The 22420-nt window shown below is 29.2% G+C and overlaps 3 protein-coding genes across 4 annotated transcripts; 2 read left to right on the top strand and 1 right to left on the bottom strand.

Annotated features, from left to right (window-relative positions):
* Window positions 1–439: 439 nt before the first annotated feature.
* On the bottom strand, window positions 440–2298 carry LOC126832793 (transcriptional adapter 2-alpha). 2 transcript variants are annotated; one of them, XM_050563745.1, is made up of 3 exons: window positions 1649–2298; window positions 1109–1407; window positions 440–1043 (listed from the first exon to the last, which is right to left on the bottom strand). In XM_050563745.1, exons 1-3 carry the CDS (start codon window positions 2094–2096, stop codon window positions 546–548), a joined length of 1245 nt encoding a protein of 414 aa, XP_050419702.1. In that variant the 5' UTR covers window positions 2097–2298; the 3' UTR covers window positions 440–545. The 2 variants fall into 2 exon arrangements, with proteins under 2 accessions (XP_050419702.1, XP_050419701.1); XM_050563744.1 differs by having other exon boundaries at window positions 444–1043; window positions 1643–2298.
* A 962-nt stretch (window positions 2299–3260) lies between these two features.
* LOC126832755 (transcription factor Dp-1) lies at window positions 3261–9756 on the top strand. The gene is made up of 7 exons (XM_050563668.1): window positions 3261–3656; window positions 7864–8014; window positions 8491–8700; window positions 8772–8920; window positions 9005–9087; window positions 9157–9240; window positions 9301–9756. The coding sequence occupies exons 1-7, from the start codon at window positions 3553–3555 to the stop codon at window positions 9369–9371; spliced, it is 852 nt and encodes a 283-aa protein (XP_050419625.1). The 5' UTR covers window positions 3261–3552; the 3' UTR covers window positions 9372–9756.
* Window positions 9757–13415: 3659 nt separating this feature from the next.
* LOC126832851 (NAD(P) transhydrogenase, mitochondrial-like) lies at window positions 13416–22322 on the top strand. Its single transcript, XM_050563867.1, has 16 exons — window positions 13416–14133; window positions 14202–14356; window positions 17522–17662; window positions 17738–18048; window positions 18128–18283; window positions 18351–18867; window positions 18925–19043; window positions 19113–19201; window positions 19273–19471; window positions 19542–19708; window positions 19776–20134; window positions 20198–20349; window positions 21000–21159; window positions 21252–21356; window positions 21442–21653; window positions 21788–22322. The coding sequence occupies exons 1-16, from the start codon at window positions 13991–13993 to the stop codon at window positions 21929–21931; spliced, it is 3129 nt and encodes a 1042-aa protein (XP_050419824.1). The 5' UTR covers window positions 13416–13990; the 3' UTR covers window positions 21932–22322.
* The last annotated feature ends 98 nt before the right edge of the window (window positions 22323–22420 follow it).

Here is a 22420-nt window from a genome sequence, read left to right on the forward strand (position 1 = left end):
AATCTAATTTAAGCAAAAATTAGATAGTCAGTTTACAGTAGAATCACTTGTCGTTTTTCTGAATGTAAAACAATTAAAATTAATATTATTACCAACATTTTCAGTTACACCTATGTCAATAATTTACATATTACACCCTAAACATATTTAACAAATTTATACTTGAAAATAATTGTTTGCTTAGACTTATATTTAATGCAGATCTTGAAAAAAACAAAATAGATATTTTACATATACAGATACATAAACTTATGCATCCTTAATTTTTTTTTCTTTAAATGGTGAAATTAAAATTGACACGGTTGTACTTGTGGGCGCAACACTCGAGTTAATTAAATACTACATAAACTATATTTAATAAAAAAACTTATCAACAATGCTAAAGGTATTTTGTTAATAGTTGAAGACTGACCAACATTTTTGAAGATTAGAAAACGTTTTAATTTATTCTTTTATTCAAACATAACATAATGTATAAAGTATACTTTTTCTCACTTCTTGTTGTACTAGTCTTTTAGTTACAAATTCAATATAAATAATTAAGCCTATTGCCAAATCAATGCTTTTTCTATTAATAAATTATACATTTTTCTAGTTTTGTTTACATCAATTTTGATTAAACTCCTAGCAGTTTTCAAAGAAATACCTTTAGACTTTTCACATTCGCTTCTAAGCAATTCTTTAAATTTCAAATAAGATTCAGGTAACATTTTTATCAGTGTACACAGCTCTCTTTCATCTTCATCTAATTTTTGGTAACCCGGCAAATTACAAACATTTATACGAGATTTTGAACATTCCACAGTAGATGAACTAGATGGTTTATTTTTGAAACTATTCTCTCTTTTCTTGTTCATTTCCTCGTAGATTCCAATGTATGCATGTTTCGTAATTCCATTTCTACGAAATTCAATTAGTTTATGTATTCGAGCCAGTAGATTGTGTTCTTGTTTTAGATTAGTGATTAGGAAATCAAATGCTAGTGGCTTAATAAGATGTAGATAACGAATTAACCTATGAATCATTTCTGGACCTAAAATAGTCTTAAATAAAAAAAACAAATTATTTATAAATTTAAATGAAATACTTGGTAAGTAATTGAAAATACCTCCATAGATTTGATCCATAGTTGTTGTTTATTAAAGCAAACAAGACCATAGTCCTTAACTACTTTACGACGTCTATAACGCTCCTGTAGTCTTTCATTAAAGATATCTGCTATTGTCCCACATAATTTTTTATAGAAATCTGTTTCTAATAACTTCTTAGATGTTTCATCCATCCATATTGGTTCATTAAGTAATTTTAAAATATCCTCAGCTTGATCATCATATTCCTCATCAAATTCTCCACGTAATGGTTGATAACCAGCCAAACGCATCGCTAATTCATATTGATGAAATGATTCTAAAGAAAATTATAAAATATAATAAAATTAATATTTAATTGATTGATAAAATTATAATGGTACAAACTTTAAATGCCTAACCCAAATAAGAAGTGCAGAAAACCACAAGAAGACTACTGATAATAAATTAATTTATAATTTATTAGTATGTTGCTATTATTGCAGTTATAAAAATAAGTGTTTATTTAAATTTTAACATAAAAAAAAATATTTTCCAAAAAACATACAATTTACCTTCACCTCTATCAGGAAATGATTCTATAAGCTGTGTTTGGTCTACATAATCATCATCAAAAGTTCTAAATGCTCCTTGATTTGCAACAACTAATTCTTTTATTTTTGGATAGAACACAATGTGTTCAAAATAATGTTGTTCGCATTTTTTTGAAGATCTTCCCAATTTTTGAGCAACTTTTTCCCAATTCATTGTTTCTGAGAAGGTATTAAGGAGTAGAATCTCTTCGTGAGCAGGCCATAGACAATTATCAAGCTGTATTGCATTACACAGCACATTGTATGGGTCGGTATTATTGTGAATATCATCATTAGTACCAGCCGAAAAACAATTGAGGCAAAGATAAATTCCTATCTTGGCACAGGCATCGTTTGCACACTTAATAAATGTGTGTTCGTGCCAGAGATTAGTGAAACAAAACCTACAATACATCTTTCTTTGGTTAGAGTACATTTTACCCTCAGTATAGAACTAACGAGTATCGAAATCACTGACAAAACTATTCATGAAAAAGTTAATTTATAAAGAGATTTAAAGGGAAGAACACGTTCAAACATTTTATTTCCAAACCCTTTAACATTAACAATATTAACAAAGTATAAAGAATAATTACAGTAAATGATCGTATTTTGTAAACATTGCATTTAAAAAATGAATAATGGTATCATCTAATGAACTATTACATTGTTAAGCGGTTCATATGATAAAACGTGATAATAACATAACCTCAAATAATAATTCGCGCCTTTTGTGGGTTATTGTTACGTACTTCAGACAGTAAATTGTTTATATTGGTCCATGAACTTTGGCGCGCTTTTCTGAATTATTAGTTTAATTTTAAAATCCAATTGATAGAATTGACTTAAACAAAGTCGACTTTTTCGGTCTCTACTATTAATTTGACATGACTTTTAAAATATATTTTTTGGGATTTTTGAAAAAATGATCAAGCATTGTATATTTTTATTGAAATTCATACAAAAAAATACTTTTGCTTTTAGTCCTTTATACAATTTTGTTATCAGAAAAGAAGAAGTAACTTTTTTTGTCGCTAATCGCTTTTAAATTGATTGAATTCATTCATTGTTTTCAAAACTAGAACTTATTTTAAAATGACTGGCGTCATGCTTTATATTTGTACAGGTAATATATAACATGTACAGTGTACATAGTAAAATATTGCTGTTTGCAGTATATATTAAGCGCGTGTAGTATGGACAGGACAATAGTGTAAATACATATTTTAAAAACAAAAATGATCATGTATAATAAAGTTAAGAATAAAAAAAAATTATACACTTAGAAGAAATGCACGCAGAATAGTGTCGATGATGAACCGCGTGTAGGTTCCATTCCGGTATTTGAAACTTTTACTTTTATGCGAGTTGTCTATTCGATAGTACAGACACGTCAATATTTTAAAACTCACCAGAGTCATTTGTTTAAAAAAAAACTAACCATTGATGACGTCGACGATTGATTTAACTAATCATAAGATGTTTATAATTTTTTTTTTTTTTTTAATTCAAAACGAATCAAGTGAAAGTGATTGTGAGCAACGACAACGTCGAAACGCGAATATCATCGACGCGGCACCGTCGTTTGGATATGACCAATAATGTTTTTGAGCTAATACAAATAATTTTTTCAGCAAATTTTGAGTTCATGGAAAACGTATTTTTCGAAATTTTGGAGAACCGCGGCGATTTTCCCGCCCGTTCGCAAGCACCGCGCAAACATCACTTATCACTTGGATGCTAAGTGAGGTTGATAACGGACGGCCCGTCGTCGACATTTTCTGTTTCTGTTTGTTGAATGTTTTGTTTTTATTTTTTGTCCGTATTGTAATTTTCGAATTTTACCAATTCCGGTACACGTTCCTGTGCCACATAGGCCTGTTGGATACGTGATGTCTTCATCGTCGTCAACGTCTTCTTACGTCGTCGTTGTCAAACAGGAAAGCGAATCCACCAGCCAAATTCCCGCTGTTAACATGGCCCCTATACCTGCCTAGTGAGTATACGTAATTATTAATGGGTCATTGTTACGCTGCCGAACCGAAAAAAGTTTTGACTTAATCTCGAAAATTTTAATGACGACCAATTGAAATTCAAGCCTCTTGTAAAAGTTTGGAGATGAACAGAGCTCATTTGAGTAGACCATACACTATTTATTAACCGAGGGTACAGCTGGTATCAAATTAACAACATAGAACAAAGCTTTGTACGTTTGATCATCGTTTTTAAATAAAAATTATTAAATTATCCCCTTCTTTGAAGTCGTGAACGCTTCTTAAACATGTTGGATTTTAATTTCTCTTTGAAGTGTACCATGCGCTACAATGTTTTAAAAATATGCTTTAACAAAATATCATTGAGCATCTTACCTATGGTTTAGATGCATTTAAAACTATATTATGTGATATAAAATTTAGTCTAATTTAAGTACAACTTTAAATGAATTAAAATAATAATATTTGTGGTTATGACGAAGCACAAAGTATCGGTAAACAAGTTTTTTGGTTGGTATATATGAAACATTTGGCAAACTTAGAAAATTTCTAGTTTGTAAATTTTTGTGTGAAATGTATCAATGTCACATTTTAATACATCTGTGGTGAGATGAAGAGTTAGATAATATGTAATTTTATCACCGATATAAGGCTCATAATTTCAATTTCAGTGAAGCTTAATATTTCTTAGATTGTTTTGTTTATGTTAAATTTGTAAACTATGCTAAAAAGATAAGAAGGTAATTTAATTTAATTTGTATTATCCAAAGTTATTATAGTTTAATATGACATTCAAGTTGGTGTTTAAAAAATACATTTTATTACACAAAAATGTATAGTTAATTTCAATAATGTATGTATTTTAAACTATAAACCATTTACCACCATTTTGACCAGTTAATTTTAAAAAAATAGTATAGTATAGCATTACTATAGTCTATAACATTAGAGCTTAGGCTTAACTTAAATGCTAAATTAAAAATATCCTCCATTTATGAGAACTTATTCAACCTTTACAGCAGTGGTAAGAAGTGATGGCCAGATCGCCCTTAGATTAACCTACCCTTATGTCCAGTCAAATTAAAATTACCCATATAATATTTTTCAAAGTAGAAATTAAAATAAGATATCTAGGAATTTTCAGATCAAAGATGTATTTGTAAATTGATTGTAAGAAATATTATATTTTATTCATGGTTTAAGACCTTGCAGTATTTAGATAGATAGAATGATCATTTTATTCAGCAGTAATGAAATTTACAAGAAATGGTTACATATCTGTAACAATTGTGAATAAGTGTGCAAGTCGATTTCAGTGATTTTACAGGGTTTTTTTTTTAGCGATTTTAAGAAAGAAACCAGTTTCTAGTACTCACCTCTAAAGTATTTATTATTATGAGGATCATGAAAAAATCGCTCCCCTGTAAAATCACTGGAATCGACTTACACACTTATTCTCAGTTGTTACAGGTATTGCACTGCATCGTCTGTATCGTGCAATTTACAAACAGTTTTTTAGTGTAAGCCACACCACCTACCGCAGCATTTTTTATCATATTACGAAATGTCATAGTACATTTAGCAAGTATTAAGCTTTAAAAAAATTAATATCTGGAAGCTTGAGTGAAGATTATGTGAAATTTTTATCATAACTGTAAGATCAGGAAAATTAAAATAATGAAATTTGAATTAACAAAATATAATACATATAAGACTTAATCAAATTAATACAATTAAGAATTGTTGGTATGTTTAGAGAAATTGAAAACGGCTGTTGTGTTTAAAGGTTAAGAACTAGAATAGTTGCACCATATAGTTTGCATTTAGTAGTGGCTGTTAAGAAGTTAAAAAAGTTGAAATAACTAATGATTTTTTTTCCTTAAGTAACATTATTTTCTTTAAATAAAATTAAATATTAGTTATTTGTTGTTAGAGTTAGTTATCAAAATCTATTTTTTTTTTATTGTAATTCGAAAAATAAATTATGTTCCTTGCCTTCTTAAAAAATATTACCTATTAGGTTGTTATTTTTTAATTAATGAAAATAATAATTATTGATTAATTAGTATAATAAAAAATTTAGTACTAATCGTTGATCCAGGAAATATGTGTATTGTTTAATTGAACGTCAAAATTATTATTACTGTACATATTATTATTATTATTTCTTTTTAATTGTGTAATCTAATTTTTAAAATAATTGTTTTCAAAAACTAAATTATAAGCTAAAATTACTTTGTTTATCAAACTATAAAAGTGTTAACACCTAACGGTATTTTAAAAACAACAACCTCACTTTCTCAATAGAACTTTCCAAAAAATTCAGAAAATATTTTCTTAGCTTTTTTAAAAAAACGAGAATTAAAACTGTCCTCTCGAAGAAATGTTTAAATAATTTTAATTAAAGTCATTATTTAAATTTCTTTTAATTGCATTTTTTTATTGATAATTATTTTAAGAATTATTTTTGTCCTTACCATTATCCCATACAAGTTGGGAAAACTATGCATATTTCTCTGGTATGATTGCAAAGGTTGGTTATCACTTTTTTGTCTATTTTGACGTGATATTAGTAAGTTATAGACTATAGTATATGTATTAAAAAAGGTATTACACAAATAGGAAATATATATCTGAGTACTTTTATTACCAAGATATGGTTGCTAATATAGAGTATTTTGAAAAATACATTTTATGCAGATATGTTAAAACAAAAAAAGTTGAAAATTTGTATCTAAAAGTTATGTATTCTGGTCTTATTCCTACATTATTGAATATTGTCACTTTATCTTTGTCATCAGACTTGCTGATTATACATATTTTTGTATAGATTGTAAATAAAGAAAGAACGAAAAAAAAAGTTATGTGACTTTCTCCCTAACACACAACTTATTTATTAATCAAAATACATTTTTGGTTTATTTTTCAAGTTTCTGGTATCATAAGGAATATTTTTATAATATTTATAAAAATAATATTTTAGAATTTTAGTATCAATTAATAACATTAATTGCATTTTCTTGAATGCTGATAAAAGTGGTGTATCATCTTGTGACATCCTACCACAGATTTGTTTTAAGTTAAAAAAAAAAAATAGTTATTGTTAAGAAATAAATGGCTGATAAACTAAAATAATAGAGGCTAATTTAACTTTAACCTACTAAAAACCAATATTTACATAACTATTGTAACTTATGTAAGCATTTAAAACGCAGATACAATTGCCTCTTAAAATAACTATTTTTCACACAATTTAATTTCTACATACTAACATATTATTATTTAAAAAGAAAGGTGAATGATGAATAATAATAAACATACATTTAAATTGCCTCCTAAGTTTTATTAAAATCAGTTTTGCGATATTTTCAGTATGTTTTGTATTTTTGACAAATCCTACAAAGATGATTTATTTTGGTTTTTGTTTTAAATAAATGTTAAAATTGTATTGTACATTGTAATCAATTGAGTACAAACTATTTAACTTACAGTAATATTCAAATATGTTAAAAACAGTTTATAATCTTTTTTTTTTTTTAACAAAAACTTAGTATACTTACATTTTATAAAGTGTTTTTTTTTTATGATTTCGTGTTTAGCCTAAGATTTTTTTCTAACTTGTGAAATTTATTTTTAAATCACCCGTAAGGTTGTACACAACAACACAAAACTAAGAATTCTTAAAATGTTTGTATTAAAAGGAGGATAGGTCACTGCTCAAGTTCATTCCACATAAGCTTTCTCGCAAAGCTGGTTAAGGTCATTTGTAAAAAAGATGTTGAGTTTTTTTTTTTTGACGTTAGTAGGATTATTCATTATCATATATGTTGAGGTTCTCAAGCTTGAGAGATATTGAGTCTGCCGTGTGCAACCAAATAAATGAAGGGACATAATATGGTGGAACCTCCATCACGACAAGGGACCTGCACATTCATCTGGGCTTGTCCATAGATTCCTGGCCCCAAATTCCATCAGAACGCTTTAACCAGATATTCCAAGATTTAAATTCTTTTGAAAAAAATACAACTTTTCGTGATCTAAAATTTTTAAAGTGATTGCATGAGTTTGCTTATTTTATCAATAAGCAATAACAAAATAATACCAAGTAGTTTATTACATCCCATACTATTGTATTGCTTAACATTATATTTAATAAAACCATTGAAATTTTATTTGGACGTAATTTAAAATTTAAAATGTATTTTTTAGTAAACGACGGCGTAATGAAAAACCGGGAAAAGGCTTACGTCATTTTGCTATGCGTGTTTGTGAAAAAGTAAGAAGTAAAAAGGTCACTACATACAATGAAGTAGCTGATGAGCTTGTTGCTGAATATCCAGAAGGCAGTAATGCTGAACAGGTAACCACTCACTATTACTGTAAAATAAAAAATTGTATTTCTATTATTCGTTGGCCAAAATGTATTTACTATAAAAATATGGAAAAGAATAACAAGGTTTGGTTTGCAAAAATGAGGAAAATAAATTAGTTCATTTTCAACTGTTAGAAAGTGTAAAAATGTTTTATGGACTATAAAGGAACAACTTGAAAATGTCTTGTAAAATTATAACTTTGTACTTACAATGTTTGTTAAGTAATACATAGACATGTACCATCTAATTAAAACTTATCATTTAATTTAGTACAATACTAAAATATTATATTCTATATTATAAGTTGTACAATATTTTATATGTTTAATTCAGGATAATTTTGATTATCGTGTAGCTTATAATAATAATATATTTTTATTTAATGTATTACAATATTTTTTATAATATATTCTATTCTATTTTGTATGTAGCGTTAGTCAATAACAATTTTTTTTTTTTATAGTATGATCAAAAGAATGTTAGACGACGTGTTTATGATGCTTTAAATGTTTTAATGGCAATGAATATTATTTCAAAAGAAAAAAAAGAAATTAAATGGATAGGTTTACCAGTAACTTCAGTTCAAGAGTCCTCAACATTAACACGGGAACGAGATGATCTGATGGCTCGTTTGAACGAAAAGCAAGCGTTTTTACAAGAGTTAATTATACAGGTTTGTATAGTATGATGTTTGAAAAAAATAAATTTTTTTTAATCAAAATTGTTTGCTTTTATTGTTTACAGCAAGTAACCTTTAAACAGTTAGTTGAAAAAAATAAAAAATATGAACAAATATATGGTCGGCCATCGTCTGCATCAGTCCTTAGCTTGCCATTTATTGCCATAAAAGCTGATCCTGGAACAGTAATAGATTGCAGTATATCTCAAGACAAGTATGCTATTAAAAAACAAACACTACATTATTAATAATTATATTATAAAAGAATATCTTTATTAATTTGTATTTTTAACAATAGGAAAGAATATTTATTTGGATTTAGTAATAGCTATGAAATTGTTGAAGACATGGATTTATTGAAAAACATGAATTTGTCACTAGGTATGGATTTTTTTTGTTTATTTAATATATGTATTTGTGTATGTAATGTATTAATTTTATTTTATTAAGGTCTTAATACCGGAACCAGTACTGCCGAACAATTAGAACAGGCGAAAGCATGTGTCCCAAAAAAATTACACAATTTTCTATCTCGTGAGTCTTATCAATTTCATTGTATTCATTTTTATTTTTTACAATAAATTTAACTTGCAGGAATAGCTGTTGAATCATCAGCTATGGACGTAGTAGAAGAACAGCCAACCAAAAAGTTCAAGTCTAGTTAAAAGTGATGTGGCTTCTATTGACCAACACTTAATTCCCAATTTTTTAGGGATATTTTAATTTAAAATCACATTATTTTTTACAAATATTATCATAAGTTATTATTTTAATTATAATAAGTTACAATGCTTGTTATGCATGAACAATTAGGGTGTTATCGATGCAAGTTGTATGTATTCTGACTGGTAATTTTTTTTTCTTTAATAAGACTTTTACATGTTAACAGAATATTGTCAAACTATAGTAAAAATTCATAAGTTGAAATATATTTATATATATATCTACACACATATATTTATATATGAGATTTTTAATTAATTGAAATTTGTTGTATGATAATTATAGCACACACATGTTATTTATAAAACATTAAAGGTATGTTAAATTTGTATTTTTATACAAACAATAATATTTACATATTATATAAGTCATGCCTTAAATGTTAAGAAAAATAGCTGTATATATTTTATTATAATTTTTTTTTTTTTGTAAGTGAGTATTATGTGCCATAACTAAATATGTAACGTTATGGTAAAAAGTATTTTGTTAACGTTTTAGTTATGAAAAACACTTTAACTTACTTCTATTTTACACCATGCATTTTTTTGTATCGATAATACAATTGTCTTTTAAGAAGTATTAAATTAACACATAATATTTATGTTTATACAACCATTGAAATATAATGTAATACATAATATATAATGGAATGTTGTATAAATATGTTGTTATTATCTTATTATTACTTTTTTAATTTTCATAACAATAATTTAAAACTTGATTCATTTTCTAATTATATTGCTTTTGTTTACTAGACAGTAAACTTATTATCTTAGAAGCTAATTGGACATTTAATATTACTCACCATTAGTTTTTTAAGTCTATTCAAGTTACATACAAAATAGTTTTACAAATGTCTTACAGAGATTAAACATTTTTAAAATAATAGATCAAATCATATGTTATTACGGGACTTAAGATAACTAAAAAATAACTTTTTGTATTGAGTATTAACATTGGGGCAGACTGGATAGGGCCTTTTATGCTAGTGATTCTTTTATTTTTGCCCACTTGCATTAAACCAAATATTTATCATTAAGTTATAGATGGTTAAGTAGGAATGATATTGTAATTGAAATTGACTATGTTTAAAAATATATATTTTTTTAATTTAAAATTATGTCAGGGCTATTCATATTTAATATTGTGAGCTAATGATTAAGAACAGATTTGAGCAAACTTTTACTGTCGGTCTGCCCCTATATTACCTAATGTATCTAAAATATTTCATCTTGAATTAGTTGGATGTTATATCTTATATGGTATTATTTATTAATATCAATAATTTTATTTTGGCAATAAAAAATGTAAAATTATAAATTACAGATCTTAAAAATAAATTCATAAATGGGTAAAAATGCAAAATAAGTTAAGTTTCTTAGTAATTAAGTTATTTGAAGTTAGTATAAAAATTCCAATTTTACACGTGTGTCATTTTTAAAATATCCAATTCAATTTAGTATGATCATATTATATAACAAAAACCGATTTTTAAATTATGTTTAACCAAAAACTGGCGATTTATAGTTTTGTTATTTATTATACTGTATAGCGTGTAATAAATATACAACATTTACTGTAAATGCTATGGAATATTTATAGTTTCTCGTCTGCTTTTAAGTTAATAAAGAGTTAAGCTAAAACCTATTTTAAAAATGATATTTTTATTTAACTAACATCAGAACTAAGACAAACAATTAAATTTATCAATATTTATTCAAAATTATATAAACAAATTTAGTAATCTATTGTGTTATCTGTGAGGAGGGAATAGGAATGTATATTTATTACTTATTGTTTCAATAAAATAACTATAGAATTAAAAGAATAAAAACACCTTAAATAATTATCATTGGTGTTATTTAACTAACTTTAAAATGTTGCAAGTACAATAAAAAGTTGCTTGATTATTATTTATAGTAAAATTAAAAATATTCTTTTTTTTCTTTACTTAAAATAAAATTTATTTTTACTGAAATTTGAATTTACAAATTATTAACAAATAGTAGGCATCAATGTTGTTAAGAGCTAATGGATATATTTTTCTATAGTTTTTTGTACTAAAGTCAAATAAAACTCAGTTTCTAGAAAAGTTTCTCTTTAATTTGTTTAGGAAAATTACGCGAGACGTTCATTGAATAATATAGTTTGCTGAATGTAATCCGAGCTGAGAAATCAAATAGGTAGTATGCTTTAGAAGGTCTCTCAAGTTATGACTAATTTTTATTATTTTTTCGAGTTTTATTAACTGCGTCAATTGTCAAGACATTAAAGCCTATACCGTATACGTTTACAATGTCTTTTCAACGAATTAAATTGATTATAGAAACAAAATTGTATTACAATATTTATTTTCTTGTTTTTTATAGTCGACTTTCTGGCACTCGGTATTCTGAATTTTCCGATTTTTTTAATACAAGAATTCCCCTTTTAATTGGGGAATACATAATTTTTTATAGACAAATATTAATTTAATTTAAATATTAATGTGCTAAATTAATAAACTTGTAAGGATTCTTCATTGCTAATTAGTTTTTCTTTAAAAGGTATTTTTAAACAAAATTTTTTTTTAGAAAATATCACAGATTAAGTTTAGTTTAGATAGACAAAGTTTATTGTTTATTGTTTAGTTTTAACATTTTGAAACCCAGAAATTTAGGTACCTAAAATAATATTGTCGGTTGTTACTTTAGCGTGGCCTATTTATTATCTACTTGTAGCTTAATGGACGTTGAAGCAGCCGTTATGAGATTCTAGGTTTAAGGTTTCTAGGCGAATTTTATAGACTACCTACATTATATTTAATCTATATGGTATTATCTGAAAAGATAATTATGATATAGAAAAAAAACTCTTCGAGAGTGCATAGTAAGAGATAAGATATTTTTATTAATGCCAATATTGTTTATTTGTAATAAATATGAACTATGAATATGAGAACTATACATATTTTATGATATGTATGAAAATACTAATTATAATCAATGATAATACTAACCCAGCATGTATTACATGTAAAAACTGCATATGCAGCGTCCTCTTAACCTAAATAAATTGTCTTAATTTTTTTTATGTTCAAATGTAGCAGCATACATATTTTATTATTTCATTAATATATTAATGCTATACAATTAATAGCCGATTTTAAATTACCCATAATTTCTTAAGTTGTAATTATTTTTAAGTAGTGGTAGGAGAGGAGTTAAATGTTATGTAGGTGAGTACCTATAATGCGTCACTATTTCTGCAGCTTGTTTTAAGGCATCATGAAAGTAATTAATAATTCATAAACTAACTGCACATGGTTGTCAAACGGTAAATATATTTATTTTCTGGTAGGAAATGTTTGTATTTTTAAAATAAATATATGGGTTGTCTTTGGGCAATCGAAAGAGCAATGAGAAGATTTATTAAAAAAAAATGATTCGGAAAATAATATAATTAAAATATTACTACTTTACACCACTTATTAATAAAAATAGATGATTGCAAAATATTAAGGATGTATATACATTTTTAGTCACTCAATGATGTTCAAAGGTAAAACTACATAGTTTCCCAGAAACGTGCATATAGTAATGTTTTGCGGTTGGAAAAAAGTAATAGAAGTATTGTTTGAGCTTGGCCAATCACCCGGAGTATTTACAGTGTATTTTATAATTACAAGAAAACCGTGCAATTAAATAGCAAATTAGTTTATGTTGACCATACGTATTGTTATTTATTATTGTATTTTAATACGAAGGTACTAAAAATAAATAAATTATTGATTACAATTTACACGAATAATGTTGCCATGAAGGTAATAATAATCTAGATAATCGTTGGTGATGCATCGTTGGGAAGTACAGCTTGTGTCCATGTTACAAAGTACGTTTGGCTTCTATATATATATATATATATATATATGACTATGTTATGTTACACCCTATGTGTTAGGTGTTGGCGGGGCGAATTGACCTTGTACGATGCAGTATCGTGTAAACTGTAAGGGAATAAGGACGAGGGTTGAGGGAAAATAACGGCTAGCCGTCAGGCGAGACGACGAAGTAGGAGGAGAACGACGACGATGATGCCGTCGAGAGTTTTTGAGAAGCATTGGATGGTTACTTTATTTTGGAAACGGTTAAATAATGTATCTAATAATAATGATAACTGCTGTAGCCTGCGAGTGGGGACGGTCGAACAGAGCTAAGTAAATATTATTGTACTATAGTACAATACGCGTTCGTTTACACTTTACATCACGTTGCGATCATATTCGTGCCCACGAGTTCGTACGCTGTTGGATGTATCGTTCAACGATTACGATGATGATAAAATTGTATAAATATTGTTTTTGTCGCGTTCGGTTCCCAGTCGATAATAAGTAGCCCGTATAGCACCCGCCTATTACAACAGTGTTATTTTTCCTCCCCGATGTGTAATGGTTTAGCTTTTGCGGTATTTCACGCGTACGATCGTTTGTATCTAAAATCGTGAACTTCGTGCGCCGCTCGGGCTGGAAGACCCGGAACATAATATAATAATATCAGAAAAGGATCTTTGTTTTTTATACACCATGTTGAGGATAACGAGACGCCGGTACAACTTGCGTCGGACTGTTGGTCTGGGCGAGGACGTTGTCCGCAAACACGAGTCATCGATACCGTACAACCGTCTGAGAGTCGGAGTGCCCAAGGAGACTTGGCCGAACGAAAAAAGGTAGCTCGCATCATTTTGTACTTTGGTAAGTGCCGTTTTTGAAACCGCGGTTCGATTTTCTTTTCCAGGGTGGCCTTGGTGCCCGGATCGGTGGAATTGCTTAGCAAGAACGGGATGAACGTGACCGTGGAAAGCGAAGCGGGAGCCGGCGCCAAATTTCGGGACAGCGACTACGAAATGGCGGGTGCCGATATAACATCCAAACAACAAGTATTCCACTCGGGTCAGTATGATATTTTGTTATGACATAACTATTGGTCAACTCAATCCGCCGGACTATAGAGTTGATTCTGGCATACAGTAGGTATTCCCAGCATGGCTCGTGACCACCAGTGGTTTTTTTTTTCTTTAAGCCCAGCAAATGTTCGGTATTTACTAACAAAAAAAATGGGTCATATTTGAATTTATGTACACCCCAAAAAAAATTTAGCTGGGTCAACCTTTTTTTAACGAGTTTTTGACTACTCAGATTTTGTAGGGCGTTTTTAATTTTTATTATCTATGTGAGTATGTACATTTTTTACCAAAATGTGGTAAGAATAAAAATGTTTAAAATTATCTCCAGTAAAATCGTTATATTGTGCTTAAAACATTTTTTAATTAGGCAATAAACCATCGATATTTTTGATTGATTAGGAGACGCATATGATTGCTACTGAGGTAAAACACTACATTGCAATGTATAAAGTACAATTTTAAATATTATAAAGAAAACGACCTTGAAGTTATTGTTCATTAAAAATTACGAGGAATAACTTAGTCGATAAATTTGATTTGTTAATCAAACTTATTATATTTAAACAGTATGTACTGCATTTATGAATAAAATAAATAATCTGATGAGTCAACGTCTGATTTCTGAACGATTTGATTATTAGATAGCTTTAAAGTTTCAATTACAGCCATTTGTGTGTTCCTTGAAATTTTAAACTATGTTTAATTTAAATGTATGAATAAAATATGACGACGATTGCCTAGTAAAGCTCGGTTTGTTTGCACTGCAGTATTATGCGATTCACGAATGGTTTGGAAATGCTTTTAAAAAGTTGATAGCTATTAATTACAGTTTTAATGACCGATTATTAATAATACTTGTTGTTATGCATTTTTTTGTTTTTTAATCCGTCGAAAATTTAATTATTGGCTTGTAAAGGAAATTAGATCGGAAGCTACACTTTTATCGTGTTGTTATGAATTATAACAGATGTTTTAACCAGTCAAATGCAAACAACAAATAAATTATTACATTTTTTGGTTTTTAGCTAATATTAATTTTACGCAAAACCCCTCATTTTTAACCTGAAAATCATGTTTTACCCAAAAAGTTGAAAATTTGTAATTTATGTCTATAAAATAACGACCATTATAAGGAGGGATTGCTCTAACTTGGTTCGTTAAAAGTAATATTAAATTAATATTAAATGTCGAAAAAAGCTTTTTAAAATAGTAATTTTTTCTAGGATTTCTTTCTGGGATACATTTTTTATAACTGTTATGATGTTCCCTCCAAAACGTCATCCTATTTTGATATTATTTGTGTGTAAAACATGTTTTGGAGGATGAACTTTTCAAAGGAACTGAATATTATTTAGAAAACAAATATAGATGTCCATACAAAATTAAAGATTTGAGATTTTTTCAATAAATAAATAAAATAGCGGAAAAAACTATTCAATAAAATATTATTGACAGTATACCATTCAATTAGTTATGATTTCATTTTGGTTTTAGTGAGGTGAATTAAGTTCTGTAATGTTATATTGCCATAATTCATTATATATTATATTATGATAGTTTATCACCTCGGACAAGGAATCGATTGCTAATTCACCACTGTTTCAACCTTAGTTTTCTTCGTATAGTTTGTTTGTCAGAGTTTGTAGTACAATTATTGTAGCATGAACCTATTTTAATAGTGTTATCAAAAGGATTATATAATTTAGATGGTTACATAAATATTAATATACTACAATTAGCGGTTGATAAATTGTTTTCCGCTGTGTTGTTTGGGTTCAAGGTTTAAACCTTATCATAGTTTGTTAGTATACGTTGGCCAAAATTATTTCTCTCTGCAGGACAATTATCTGGTAGGTTTTTGCCTAATTGGATGTGTCATTTTGAGGTCTGTTAATCTTGCCGTAGCCCATTAAATACAAACGTCATAATGTTTATTTGTTTTGTTTTATTACGTTATGTTGGGTCGTGAACGCACTAGAAAGATTAGGACAGTCAAACGCTAAATTTTATGTTTAAAGTTGGATATTATACATAATATTAGGGCAAAGAGTAGCTTACTTAGACATGCGTAAATGGATTTTAGAAATTAAGATTAAGATTATTTACCTTTTGCGTCATGGTTCAGGCCTGTGCGTTTTACAGTATAAACAATTATATTTTAATCAATAGGTATTATCAATTAGCATGACGTGTACTACTTATGGTATTATATGTAGATCAAAATATTATTTAAATCCATTTAAAAATATTATGCATAATTTCCACGTGAACAAAAGACATTTTTTAATTTGGTTAATAGTCGTGTAACCGATATTTAAACATAAAACTAATCAAAATAATACAAACAAAACAAATCAAATAAATTCGATTTTCAAGAGTTTATGCACACTTGACATAATATTGTTTATTTAATATATTGTATTAGACTTACAAGTGGTATGCATGTACAAATAAAACTTTAAGTAAGTAAACTAGGTGATTGTATTATCAATAGTTGTTCAACAACATAATATATGATTGTATTATGTACAAAATACCTACTTTACTTATTTAACATTTTCAAACAAAAAAAATTACAACTAAAATTAATTTTACTTGGTTATTGGACTGCACAAAACACATGTGTAACTCCGGAAGTATTTCCATAGTTGGATTAAAAGAATTGATACAATTTATTTGAATTTTTAATTATTAAAAAGCATGCATAAAGGGGTCGGAGCGGTCAGCGATCATTTGTATTTAGAAATTATTATGACTGAAGGTAATTAAATCACTTTCAAAAAATGCTTCGTGTCAATTCTGTAGAAGATAAAAATATTTAAATGTCAATATAAATCATTTGGGCAAGAAATTTGTTTATAACTTAAATAATTAGGGTTTTTGTATTTTTCGAAAATACAAATAGAAATACAAAAAAGTTTGAAATGTTGTATATTTTATAAGTATTCACTAAATCTACCATCAGTCCATTTTCCAGATCCTAAATACTAAAACTACCCCTCTTTTTTCTATGCTTGTCCCATACAAATGAGGTTTGCCTTGCCAAATCCGCTCTCATCCAAATTAAGTCATATGTCCGCCGATGAGCACGTGAATAAGGGTACAATAAATACAATTAACGATTAACGTAAAACCGTTTCGTTATTTTCAGATGTAATATTAAAAGTCAGGCAACCAGTACTCAACGAAATACCTTTGTTCAGAGATGGTTCGACCTTGATATCATTATTGTATCCCGGCAAAAACCAAGAAATAATCAAAGAGCTGGCGAAAAAGAAAATGAATGTTTTCGGTAATGTATTATAAGTAATGGAATCGGTATCCCGAAATAGGTATAATTGATTGCTTGAATTAATAATTTATGCAGCTATGGACTGTATACCCAGAATATCGAGAGCACAAGTATTTGACGCGCTCAGTTCCATGTCGAATGTCGCCGGTTACAGGGCGGTTATCGAGGCGGCAAATCACTATCCGAGATTTTTAGCCGGTCAAATAACCGCTGCTGGTAAATTACCGCCAGCCAAAGTATTCGTGATCGGAGGAGGCGTAGCCGGTCTGGCAGCGATCGCTCAAGCAAAAAACATGGGAGCTATCGTCAGGGGTTTCGACACGCGGTCAGTGGTCAAGGAACAAGTGGAATCGTTAGGAGCACAGTTTTTGACAGTATCCGTCAAGGTACTGGCGTTATGATAAATAACTACTACTTTGTCAATTTAAATATTCTACGAAGATTTGTTTTTATTTATCGGCACAGGAAGAAGGATCTACCGCCGGAGGTTACAGCAAAGAAATGTCTAAAGAGTTCATCGAGGCCGAGATGGAGTTATTCGCCAAGCAACTCAAAGAAGTGGACATAGTAATATCGACGGCCCTGATCCCTGGGAAACCAGCTCCGAAATTAATATTAAAAGTAGTCCAGCTAAGCTAATTATAAAACCAAGTCTACATTAGGTTTATTGTTTAACCGTTCTTAACAGGAACACATTGAAGGAATGAAACCTGGTAGCGTGGTAGTAGATCTAGCTGCAGAGGCGGGCGGTAATATCGAGACAACGCACATTGGAGAGGTTTACACGTACAATGACGTGGTTCACATAGGTCTGACTGATCTACCATCGAAATTACCGTCTCAAAGCTCGTCCTTGTACTCGAACAATATATCTAAGTTTCTTTTGTCTTTGGGAAGCGATAAACAGTTTTCGATCAACTTAGATGACGAAGTGGTCAGAGGAAGTATCGTGCTGAGACAAGGACAACTTTTATGGCCGCCTCCACCACCTAAAGTTGAACCTCTCAAAGAAAAACCAGTTGCTGCCAAAGAGATTCAAGTGGTGTCCGAGAATCACCTTCAAAAGCATTTAAAAGATTCGTTGGCTGTAACTACAGGCCTTGGAGGTCTTTTGGCAATGGGAGCCATTTCACCTAACCATCACTTTTCCATGATGGCTTCGACATTCTCTTTGGCTGGTATTGCCGGTTACTATACAGTGTGGGGTATGTAGCATATCAGTGTTCAAATTTAAAATTATCATAAAACACTGTTATTGTTAGGTGTAACGCCTGCATTGCATTCGCCACTAATGTCTGTAACAAATGCCATATCTGGGATCACGGCAGTTGGTGGCTTGTTGCTGATGGGTGGGACGTATTACCCTACAAACGCTGTGGAAGTACGCAAATGCAATATAACACAACATACTCGTACGTTTAGGTCATTATTAAAACATTATTTTTTACAGGGCTTAGCGGCTTCTGCAGCACTTTTATCGTTCGTCAACGTATTTGGTGGATTTGTGGTTACTCAACGTATGTTAGAAATGTTCAAAAGGTATACACTTCCCGTTCTTATTTCATTTTCAAGGGACATTGCTTTATATAATGCGTTGTTTATTATTTTAGGCCTGGAGACCCCCCGGAATATAATTCGTTGTACTTAATACCTGCTTCTGTATTTCTGGGCGGATATACTTGGGGAGTTATGAACGGACTTCCTGAAATTCATAATTTTGCTTCATTGGGATCATCACTGTGCTGTATTGCGGCTCTCGCTGCACTGAGTTCACAGAAAACAGCACGATTTGGTAATAACCTGGGAATGGTAAAGTAAAAAGATATAAATTTAAGACGTTCTGTTTCAATTATTAAATGTTTATAAATACTAATTACAGATAGGTGTTGGTGGAGGCATTGCATCAACACTAGGTTATATAGCACCATCAACCGAAATTCTTGCTCAGATGATAGCTTGTACAGCGATAGGAGGAGCACTAGGTTCCGTAGTTGCCAAGCGTATTCAAATAACTGATTTACCACAACTTGTTGCTGGATTCCACAGGTATGTCAGTATGTAATAACTTTTTTTCTTAACCTAAATAAATATCTAAATGGGTTTTAAATTTCAGCCTGGTTGGTTTAGCTGCTGTGTTTACTTGCATGGCGACTTTCCTTCATGATTTCCCTACTTTTGCCACCGATCCTACGGCTAACGTTATAAAAACATCATTGTTTTTGGGGTCATCAATAGGTGGTATCACATTTAGTGGATCACTAATAGCCTATGGAAAGTTACAGGGAATTTTAAACTCGGCGCCGTTGTTGCTTCCTGGAAGACACGCTATAAATGCCAGTCTCTTGGCTGGAAATGTAGCTTCCATGGCATACTTTTTCTATGAACCCACACTGTTTGCAGGAATAACCTCGTTGTCATCTGCCACTGCTCTTTCAGCTGCTCTTGGCTTGTCACTAACATCATCGATTGGTGGTATGGCCTGATTTTGATTTCAGATGCAATCTTCAATAAATAAATTATTAAAAAATATTTTAGGCGCTGATATGCCTGTAGTTATTACCGTATTAAACAGCTATTCAGGATGGGCATTATGTGCAGAAGGATTTATGTTGAATAATAATTTGATGACTGTTGTCGGTGCACTGATTGGATCGTCTGGTGCTATTTTGTCATATATCATGTGTAAAGTTAGTAGTTTATTTTTTATAGTATTATTTTTTTATTAAGATTTCAGTATTTGATCTATATATTATGTCGGCATTTATGTACTTATGAAAACTAAATTAGGTTGGGTTATGTTGAAAATGAACAAGCTATTATTATTATTAAACCCTTCACGGGATACTTTTGTAGGATAACTTAACAAACTCAAACAACAACTTAAACATTTCGTAAGTTATAAAAATAATTTCCAAATAAAAATAAATCTGCCTGTTAATTAGCTTTGAACACTTTATAAGTTATTAATAATTAAAATTTAAATGAGAAGAATAGTGAAATTTAGTTATGTGCTCAGATAAAAACAATCTTATACAATATTTTCTCCTCGAACATTTTTTAAATACTTACAGCTCTTGACGGAAACTATAATTTTGTAAGTCTTTTTCACTTGATTTACTTTAGTAATATAGTATAAATATAAACTATATTAAGTTGAGTATTTACGGACAATTCATTTTCCTCACTTTTATAGCTAAAGATATATTGGTTAAGATTTTAATATCGGCAGACAGCCTATTAAATATTTTCTATTTAATTTATTATTCAATAATGAAAACATACTTGTGTGTAACTTATTATTTTTGGACATTATTTTACTAAATATTTGCATATTTAGGCAATGAATCGATCCTTAACGAATGTGATACTTGGTGGTTTTGGTACTAAACCTTCAAAAACGAATAGTGAAGGCGCTATTGCAGGAACGCACACGGAAACTACTGTTGATCAAGTTGCTGATCTTATGGTAAATTCCAAAAACATAATAATTACTCCAGGCAAGTAACGTTACACAAATACGAATTAAAGTTTTCTTTTAATTGAGTTAGATTCATTATTTGTTTCGTAATACATATTATTTTGTTTGTAGGTTATGGACTGTGTGTAGCTAAAGCACAGTATCCACTAGCCGAATTAGTTTCATTGTTAAAGAAAAATGGCAAAACTGTACGATTTGGAATTCATCCTGTAGCCGGTACATCAAAGTTGAAATATACAAAATAAAATGAACTACCTAGTATCTATTAAATAATATTTAAATTAAACTGTACTTGTTTTAGGTCGTATGCCTGGTCAATTGAATGTACTGTTGGCCGAAGCTGGAATACCTTACGAAGACATGCTGGAAATGGATGAAATAAATGAAGATTTTTCAAAAACTGACTTGGTACTAGTAGTAGGGGCCAACGACATTGTAAATTCTGGCGCTGAAGACGATCCCGAATCTGTTATTGCCGGTATGCCAGTTTTAAAAGTTTGGAACGCTAATCAGGTAAAGATAATAATAAAACAATATTTTTTCATCTACCAACCGAAACTAAAATAAAAAATGTACTTACTTATCAGTATTATTAGTATACATAATGTTGTGCATTTTTTTTTTTTAATGTATTCCATTCTATGTAGGTCGTTGTAATGAAGCGATCCCTTGGTTATGGTTATGCTGCTGTAGAAAACCCAATATTCTACAAACCCAACACTAATATGTTGTTGGGTGACGCTAAAACGACGTGCGATCAACTGCTAGCCAAAATCAAAGAGAGTCAATAAAATCTATGGTTTACCAAACTTTCACCTAATCTGTGATTACCAAATAGTAGTAATCTAGTAAATAGTAATGTTAAGTAGAAAATGTGTATATTAATATATTTTAATATCATTAGTAAAATATGTGTATTATTGTGAAATAATTTTTTTATATAAATATTTTTATTATCGGTTAAAGTTTTTTTTTTCGTACTGTACTAAAACTTACATTATTTTGATATTAGTAATTCATTTTTGTATTATGGTAGTATTTTTGTTTATTATATTTTAACTTCGAAAGACTTATTAATTATAAGCAATAAATTTTGTATTTAATTTTATTAATTTATTGACATTATTTATTATATGATAGGAATAACTATAAAATTAAACATAAATAACTATTTTTATATTTAAGATATTACACATTCCTTTATATTGTATACATTACATTTAAGTACCACAGTTTTAATAAATCAAGTCGGACCTTAGTTTTAATTTATTTACTATTCA

The sequence above is a fragment of the Adelges cooleyi genome, unplaced genomic scaffold (genome assembly GCF_023614345.1).
Source record: "Adelges cooleyi isolate 19-005CV unplaced genomic scaffold, UGA_ACOO_1.1 ACOO_flye_CR_arks_rails_tigmint_CR_PRNA_167, whole genome shotgun sequence".
Taxonomy (NCBI): Eukaryota; Metazoa; Arthropoda; class Insecta; order Hemiptera; family Adelgidae; genus Adelges; species Adelges cooleyi.